The sequence below is a fragment of the Diplotaxodon limnothrissa genome, linkage group LG6 (genome assembly GCF_057381915.1).
Source record: "Diplotaxodon limnothrissa isolate DT_005_m linkage group LG6, D_limnothrissa_male_GT1.1, whole genome shotgun sequence".
Classification (NCBI taxonomy): Eukaryota; Metazoa; Chordata; class Actinopteri; order Cichliformes; family Cichlidae; genus Diplotaxodon; species Diplotaxodon limnothrissa.
This window is the reverse complement of record NC_140601.1, coordinates 14,285,347-14,294,934: the sequence shown is the minus strand read 5'-3', so window position 1 is coordinate 14,294,934 and position 9,588 is coordinate 14,285,347. Positions and strand designations below refer to the sequence as shown.

General features: G+C 42.9%; 1 protein-coding gene across 1 annotated transcript; it reads left to right on the top strand.

The window, feature by feature from the left end:
- The first annotated feature begins 245 nt into the window (after positions 1-245).
- On the top strand, positions 246-9,588 carry LOC146630287 (uncharacterized). Its single transcript, XM_085355727.1, has 2 exons — positions 246-457; positions 5,524-9,588. The coding sequence occupies exon 2, from the start codon at positions 5,644-5,646 to the stop codon at positions 8,692-8,694; it is 3,051 nt and encodes a 1,016-aa protein (XP_085211853.1). The 5' UTR covers positions 246-457; positions 5,524-5,643; the 3' UTR covers positions 8,695-9,588.

The window sequence follows — 9,588 nt, the reverse complement described above, 5'->3', positions numbered from 1 at the left end:
TACAGAGACACTGAGACACGTTATTGTTTTAATGGGATACACTTTAAGTGGTCAACAAATTGTTAATCGTTAATGAAGTATTGAATATAAAAATACCTCTTTGGTCTTAGTAGAAGAAAGCAGCTGTTTCCGCTAAAGTTAAGGCTAAGGGTCGCGGATTATACGCCCCTCCAGCCAGCTGAGGGCGCTGTGGGGCGCTGACACAGACCCCCGTGAGAGGGGAGGCAGTGTCCGGAAGAAGCTCTGCTAACATGGCGGTTATGTTTTTCACTCCATGCTTTGGTTGTGAGCATAGCGTTTAGATGTAATGAGTGTTTTAAAGTGCGCGCCTGCAGAGAGGAGCATGCTGCCGGGATGCTGACGGCTGCGGCTCGGAGCTGAGTCTGCGGTCCCTCCCCCCGCCGTCTCTGCGTCCGTCCGTCTGTCCGTGCCGTGACTTGTGACCCAGTTTGGTTTGGTGAGTTTTCGCGTCCTCCTCCATTCCTTCATGCTTCCTTCAGTGCTTCCTCTTTTCTCTGTGGCTATAAAATCTTCTCTTCCCTTTGACGCTGTGGAAGAGGGACGTTAAAAACCGTTAGCGCGTGCACCGTGTTGCTGGTCGCAGGGCCGCGCCGCAGTCACTCACTTTGAGGGGGCCAGAGTCACCATCATACTGGTATAACCTACTGCGATTATTTCTTTGAGGGAGGTGATCAGTTTGATTCTGATGTGCGTGGAAAAGACAAAATGTCCAGCTTATTTTTATAATTAAGCACTTGAAGTTTTTCCACTGAAGGAGGCAGAAAAGTTGGCTTAAAGAGAGGGTGGCCATAATGGACAAGGAGCTGAAACAGTAATTTTTTGGAAGACGGCAACTTGTCTTTAAACACTCACTAACCACCAAGCAGCATTAATTTCTTTGACCAGTAATTCTGGCTGTTCGATCGGTCCAGCATGTACAGTGCCTCTCACGGTATGGTAGCCGGGATACCTCCAGTCCCCCACGACCCTAACCACTGTGAGGATTCATAGATGGGCTTTCATCAACTAATACACCAAGATAAAAATATTCCAGAGATCCAATCAGAACCAATTAAGTTTTGTAGAAAGGCGGGAGGAGTTTGGAAGGCATCCAGTCAGAAGTAGTGTCCTTGTGCAGCAAGGTTAGACGTACACGTTTAACCTCGCTGCCCGGTTTCTCATGAACACATGACAAAACGTCAGCACTTGAGAGGACCAGGAGACCAGAATGAAACATTTCACATTTGATATCAGGGAAAATAAGACATTTTGTAAACCGTGTGGAGCAACTCTCACCACAGACTTTTACAATAAACAATAAACTTTAGATTTATTCTACTAAAGCTGAAAGAATTCAGATCCCTAAATTATGAATAAGACTCAAAGAAGATTTTAGTCAAAAGATTATGACTAAAACTAAATCAAAATTGGCTGTCACAATTAACGATGGTACCAAGCAGTAATTAAACGATACAGGGTTTGTCAGACTGTATGAGGAGTGATTGTCTGCAGAGGACACCTTGTGCCCTACTACTAAAACTAACATGTTTCAAAAGATGTCACTTTGGAACAAGAAGTCATTTGCTCGTCAGCAGCTGGTAATTGTTTACAGACAGGTTGACGTGTTCCAAAGTACAGGCAACCAAATCAATCACAAGGCAGTTTTCAGTGCAGCACCATATTTCTATTTTTGACCAATTTCACATGTCCACTATTCATTTGCCAGCTGACCATTCTCCAGGTCTGTGCAATTCAGGTAAACAGGCAACTTCACTGCAACTGCAATCGACATCTAGCAGCCTCTCACCACGGCTTACCATAAAAATATGGCCCGTTTGAATCCCTGATGAAGCTGTTTTGTGCAAATTGGACAGTGGCAGGTATCGCAGCGCTGGTTATAATCTCTCTATATTAACACAGCCTTTCTACTTTAGGATCTGCATGTGCTCAAATAAAAAGGGGAGTTTCACAGAAACTCAATCAGCTAAGCACTGCCTAGTCCACTCAGAAAACATAGAAGCCACTTTTACTTTTTGCAAGGTGGAAGTGAGAGTAATATAACCTAGTTTAAAGGTAGTTACACTATTTGAGGAAGTGTTCCAGCAGTGTTAAAAAAAAATAGTAGAAGCAAACATAAAAACATTGATTTTTTTGTAAATTTGCCAGACAATGCAATGTGAAGTTTGCATTACAGCTGGGCTTCATCCTGTGGTGTTAGTAAGGTGAAGCTTAACAAGCTGCACATTAGTGCTGGGCCATATTATACCGTTCACAGTAATACCGGTATAATGTTAGGCAACAATAGGAAAATGAATTATCGCGATAGAATATGAGTAAAACGCGCATGCGCCAGTGCCTTTGTTTTCATACGCACATGGCCGATTGTTGAGTGAAACAGATGAACCAGAATTGGTTTGTAAAAATGGTGCAACTTCAGTGATGTGGAACTGGTTTGGTGTTTGTCCGTCAGATACACCACAAAGCACATTTTTTTGCAGAACATGCAAGCGGCCGTCGTTATTGTCGTATTTGTTGGACTAAGATGCTCTTAAATCTGGGAGTAATCTGGGTCCTAAACTCCGTATGCTTCAGGTCAAACGAACACTGCAGCATCACTGAGCGTTAAAAACTGTCTAAATTCTTTCATCTTTAACCCTCCGGCTATCCTGAGCCCTTTTTGTGCCACTTTCATGTTTTAAATGCATGCCATTTCCACTGTGTTCAGTGGAATATAACCAAATTTGCCAAAGGATAGTTTTTTTCTGTCAATTTTAATATTTCAGTGTGAATTTCTTAAATCAGCCTAAAATGGCTGAGCAGCAAAAATCCCCACACCTCAAACCCTGGGGACCGTTTTCGGCCCATTGACTTCCATTATAAACGCTATTTTTCACTGCAGAATTATTACCGTTAACATCTGGGTGACGGCTTAGGTTTCGTTTTTGTTTTGTAGAAGAGGCCTTAGAGTTGTAATTTTTTTATTTGTCCACCGGGTGGCGCCCTTGCTCCACATTTGACCCCTGCTGGAAAACAGCGGGCTGCTTAGAGAGACCTGCGGGAAATGAAGCCTCATTTCCGGCGTGCAGCAGCGGCTTCGCCCGCTGATCGGGCGGGACCATTTTCGGCCCCTAGGACCGTGAGAGGGTGCTTTTTTTTTTTTTAGTCAACAGGAAATGACGTATTTGTTGTCACGTGGTATCGGGCGTGTGTGCTGGAAAAAGGGGTCCCCGGTGATCGTGCCCCGGTAATCGTCGCGACTTACCCCGGCAAGATGCACTTATTTCGGCCTAGAGGAGGAGCATTTGCCGCCTGGAGACCATTTTCTGGTCCTGGAAAAAAAAAAAAAAAGGCGATCGAAATGAATGTTGGTGCCAATCTTTAGTCCATCTAAAGGCCTAATTATAATAACAATTGAATATTACCTCAAATGGTTTTTTTGGAAAATATTCAAGTTTTATGTTTTTTGGGGCAAAAAAAGCAGTGCGCTCATGTGACGAAACCGGGATATAAAGGGTTAAAATCCGCGAAATGTAATTAAAACTTGACATGAATATTTCAAGGAGAAGTAGGTCTAAAAGATTGGCTAATTTAAAGTGGAATAAAATATTAATATATAAATTTTTTATAGCACTTTTTTGGGCGTGGTCGATTAGGACCGATAGTGTGTGCATTTTATGAAATGCGCTCCTGCAAAAAAAATAAAAGTGGATCGAAATGAATTTTGGTGCCAATCTTTGGACCATCCAAAGGCCTAATTATAATAACAAACAAATATTACTTCAAATGTTTTTTTTGGAAAATATTTAGTTTTTTTGTTTTTTGGGGCTAAAAAAACGGTGCGCTCATGTAATTAAACTGCGATTAAAAGGGTTAATACCCCCGAAATATAATTAAAACTTTACATGAATATTTCAGGGAGAAGTAGTTTTAAAAGATTGGCTAATTTAAAGTGGAAAAAAATATGAATATATAATCTTTTTATAGCATTTTTTGGGGCGTGGCCGAAAACGGTCCCCAGGGTATTAGGTGTGATTTTTTTTTAAAGGATAGCCGGAGGGTTAATAAAACGATCAGCATTGCTGCTTAACCAGGTGAAACTATGAAGTTTAACTTCCAGGCATCCATGAAAACAAAATGTATTACATTTAACGGAGTTAGAAGTTAGCAGGAAGCTAGCGGAAGTTAGCTCGCTAGTTTCGCTAGTTACCTAAGCATGATATAGCATGTTCTGACTGAGAGATTTCTGGAAATATTCAAACGTACAGCTCTGCTATCACGTCCAACATAAATGAAGACAGGAAACTAAACAGCAGTGACGTTTGTAGGGTTACTGAAGTTGGGCTAGCTGGTATATAATGATGTGCTACCTGATCGCTAGCGACACAGCTATGTTAGCATAACATAAACAGTGAAGCTGGAGGACGAACACTAACACTTTTCCACTTATAAAAGTTAACGTGAAGGTTCCTCATGGTTAGAGACAAATGCAATCGCATGGCAGGATGCTGTAAACGGACCAAACTTCAGTCAGGAGAACAACTGAGATAATCCATCCACAATACAAGGTTGCACCTTATGGTCCGAAAAATACGTACTGCACACTGCAGTTTAATGTTGCAAAGCACCTCTTTTTAACTTCAGTAGATATTATACATGGTTATGCTCAGGATATGTCAGCCCATTTCTACTGGAAATGCCTTTTGGTTAAACTTTCAGCAAGGAATTTGCATTTGCACTGTTACATTTTTATAAAGCTTTAATGTACATAAAAACCAGCTTCTTGTTTAAGTGAAAATAAATGGAAGGTTGTCTTTTTGCGCTAGTAATGTTGTGGAGTTGTATTTTGTCTCGCATCAATTATATCATCGGTTATATCGTTATCGCAAATTTTCAAATATATGTCGTGATAAATATTTTTGGCCATATCGCCCTGCTCTACTGCACATATAAAACATGTAAAGCAAATACAAATAAGATCAATGAAAATGTGGCATTTTTAGCTGATTTGAAACTGAAATTCTGAACAGCCAGTTCAACCAGTTTATGAGAAATGCAAAATTCAGCATGGTGATCTAGCCAAGTAAAATGAGAGCCGTCTGCATAACACAGAAAACTCTGACTACAGGCTCAACATACCTTGCTAACACATTCATCCCACCGACCAATAATGCAACTTAATTCAGTCACAGAGAACCATCCAACTATTATTCTCAAGAATCGCTGCCACTCCTACGTTATTGGTCAGAGTGTAGTGAAACTTGCACACAGTGATGATCTAATTAGTCTTCGCCCAAATCATGCTTAAGGTTAAGGTCAGAGTTACAACAAGTAAAGCTATTTTCCTTTATTAACATAAATGAACTCAAAATGAATAATAACCTCAATGAATGTGTGAGTTATTATTAGACTGTGGTATTAAGCTGCTGTAATTATAGTGAGGCGTGTATTTTAGTGAAATAATCTGCATGTGGAGAAACTACGCCTGAAGCTAATTTGTGTTTGTATATTTTACTGTTTTCCTAGATGAGCTCGGATGGCAGGAACACAGAGTTCACAGAGTGACGTCTTAGAGTGAGTGAAGTCTTACTGGACTGGGAGAAGGAAAGAATTAGCCCCTGTGAGCAAACTTCATAAAACCTAACAATGAGTGAAGTATCTGTGAAGGTAGATGAGGATGTGATAAAACAGGACCCTGCTTTGGAGCCCCTTGCAGAGCCACTGCTGATAATCCTGTCCCCGCCTCCACCTTTCTTGCCTGTCCACGGTGAGCCAGCCTTGCTTTGGTCTAAATGGCTCAAAGCGTTCGAACACTATGTTGAAGCACTCAGTGAAAAAGAGCTGGTCGACTCCAGTAAGTGTCTGCTCTTACAGAACTGCCTTGGCCCGGAGGGGCAGCGTATCTTCACAACACTGATCCAAAATGACACCACCTACGCAGCAGCCATATCAACACTGACAGCTTACTTCAGCTCTGATCACACCACTCAGATGCACCGCCTTAAATTCCACCAAAGGGCTCAGATGCCTGGAGAGACTGTAGATCAGTTTGTGTCTGCTTTAGAAGAGCTGCTCAGGCCTTGCAGTTATGGACACTTGAAGGATGAACTCCTCTTGAATCAGCTGATTGAGAAAACAAGCTACCCACAGCTCAGAGAGAGGCTTCTGAATGGGAGAGAAAGTCTGACTTTGACCACAGCGTTAGTTATCGGTAAAGAAGTGGAAACCTTGCTAAATGGATCTCAGCTGTTTGATATTCATGAAGTCAGCGTGGACATTGGAGATGACTTAGAACCACCGGTTCAAAGAAAAGCTAAAAGAGGAAGGCCTCGCCGTGGGGAAAAAAGGTCAAAAACAAACACGCGCTTGACTAAAACTCAGTCACTCAAACCCAAAGGTAACTGCTACAGCAATGATAAGCTCTGTAATAATGACAATGATGCAGAGTCTCAGACTACTAGTGAGACCAATCTGACTTGCGATAATGAAAATGGAGCCTCATCTTCATCTTTACACAAGCTGAACAAGCACAGGTACAACAAAACTAGTGATGGTTTTGAGGATGACGACAACACCAATGATGAGGACTTTGATCCATTTTCAACTAAACCAAAAGGTCCCTACTGTCCCATCTGCCCCGATCGCCGCTTCAGAGACGCTCACAAGCTTGCCAGACACATGAGGACTCACACAAAGGAGAAACCGTTCAACTGCCCTGTCTGCTCTATGAGCTTCAGCCAGTCGTACCACATGACCCGACACCTGAGGAACCAGCACGGTGCAGGACAGCATGTCTGCACTGCCTGTGGGATAACTTTAGAGAGCTTTGCAGAGTTGAAAAGTCACAAGAGGAAGCACAAGTCAGATGTTCTGTCATATCCAGAATGTCGTGAAAAATTATCCAACAGCGACGTGTTTTCTAGTCATGTCGAGTCAGACAGCAAAAGTTTCTCTACCCACACAGAGGGACAAAGTTCTCAGCAAATCGAGAGAGTCGAAGTGAAGATTGAAGAAATAACAAGTGACGATCCAGCTTTCGGTAACAGGGATTTTCAGGATATGGGATCCAAAGCGAATGTTTTGATGGAAGAAGGAAATTCCGATGAAGCACCATCTCAAGATGAAGGGAGACCGAAAGAAAACCCCACCGCCACTGCGAAAACAAAAGGCCATTTCTGTCCCATCTGCATAAACAGACGCTTTAGAGGGCCAAACAAACTCATGAGACACATGAGGACACACACAAAGGAGAAACCCTTCAGCTGTCCTGTCTGCGCCATGACTTTTAGCCAGTCCTACCACATGACCCGACATGTGAGGAACCAGCACAATCTGGGCAAATACATCTGCTCTAAATGTGGCAAAAGTTTCAGTAGCTGGCTCGATATGAGAGCGCACAAGAAAACCCACGCAGTCGAAGGCCTGACATGTCTCGCATGCGATAAACAGTTCAAGGAGAAGGCTGCGCTTGCGAGTCACCTTAAATTACACAAGAAGGTCGCGTCGGGTCCTCGAAGCCTCGTCTGTGGCGACTGCGGCAAAGAATTCCGCCGAATGTATCACTTGAAACGGCACATAGTGACTCATAGGAAAGCATCGAATGGGGAGTGTTTCACGTGCCCTGATTGTCAGACAGACTTTGCCTTTGTGGAAGACCTCAACAAACACCTGGAGGTACATGTGAAAGAAAACAAGGGGACCTGCCCAAAGTGTGATGAAACCTTTGGTAGTCTTGAAGAACTGGAGGTACACATGGCGGTGCATCAGAAGTCTTATTCCTGCAGCACGTGTGGAAAGAAGTTTAAAGTTGAGTATGCTCTGAAGAAGCACGAGCAAAGTCATGGAAGCGAACAGTATTACTGTGCACTGTGCCGCAAACACTTCCTCAAGCTTTCCCACTATAAGAGGCACTTAATGGTCCATAACAGGCGCGAATCTAAATGTCCACACTGCGACACCGTCTTTCTGCAGTTAACCGCTTTGAAGTATCACCTGCGGACTCATACTGAAGAAAGACCGTACCAGTGCACCTGTTGTATTGAAACCTTTGAGGAGAGGGAAGATCTAGAGCAGCACTGCCTCAAACACAGGAAATTCAAGAAGGAGAGGCCCTACTCCTGCACTCGGTGCGATTTTGCTTTCTCCACCCTGATGGAGCTGACGGAACACATGAGTTCACACGAGGGAGAGCAGCCGCAGACCTGCTCCGTCTGCGGGAGGACGTTCCTGAACAAGAATAAGCTGGAGAAACACCTGACGATCCACACAGGGGAGAGACCTCATCTCTGCTCCATCTGTGGGAACGGCTTCCCATCCGCAGCGAGCCTCAAGCTACATGTGCACATCCACACAGGAGAAAAACCTTACCAGTGTTCCCAGTGCAGTAAGAGTTTCAGGTCGTCCAGCGGGTTGCGCCTACACAGCAGACAGCACATGGAGGTTCGGCCCAGTTACGAGTGTCCCCAGTGCGGTAGAACTTATGGCCGCATGACAGAGCTGAAGATGCACCAGCGCTACCACACGGGAGATAAACCGTATGCGTGCACCTGCTGCAGCAAACGCTTTATTAGCAAAGACAAACTAAATGTTCACATGAGGATACACACAGGGGAGAGACCGTACTCCTGCCCCCACTGTGCACAGACTTTTACACAGACCGGGGACAGAAACAGACACATCAGTAAATTCCACCCCTAAGTGCAGTGAAAGGAAAACAACAAAGGCTTGGTGGTTACTTTGAAATGACCGTACCAGTGGTTTTGCATGTTTGTTGGAGTTTGATGCCTTACTAATATTTGAGGAAGAATACAAAACCAAAATGTATTGCAAGCATAACTAAGGCAAATTTAGGCTGACATGAACATAAAAAATGAGGTAACATAATTGGTTTGGATTATGAACAACACTAACAGATCAGTTTCTGGCAGTCCCAGTAAAGACTTGTTAGTGCTTAACTGGAGGTTTTTGTGAAGCCAAACTTCACAAATGGGCAAAGTATAAATACAGCAGATATTGTGAAAGACATCATTTTTTATGAGCTTTTCAGAAGAATCAAGATTAATGCCTTTTTGGTCATATTAATGATTTATGAGCCCATGCCAGGATTTCCACTACTCACATGTCACTTTAAACACAGCCTTCCAGTATGATTTTTGTCCCCGCCTATTGCATGCAGAGATTTCTCTGAATTCTGACTCTTACTTTTAATGATCTTCTTGAGTTAGCCCACTCAACCCCTCACTTCTTTACTTCTAAGTGGCTTACAAATCATTTAATTCTGTTCATTGACATTAGACAGTGAGGGTGAAAACTGATGTTGAGTCACAGATGAAAAGCCAGTCACAGAGCTGCTGTTCATCTGTCTTAAATGCTGTGAGAGAGAATAACCTGTTTAATGTGTTTGTTTGTTTTTTCTTGTGTCTTGCAAACCTACTCAAACATGACTATCATAACCTAAAAACATAGCACTTTATAACTTTCTTATAGCACATATACTGAGCCAAAATGCGACGCCTATTGGAGACAAAAGACAAATTACAGAAAAGCAGCAAAAAAGAAGAAAACTCCCACTTCTAAAAATGCTCATTTCTT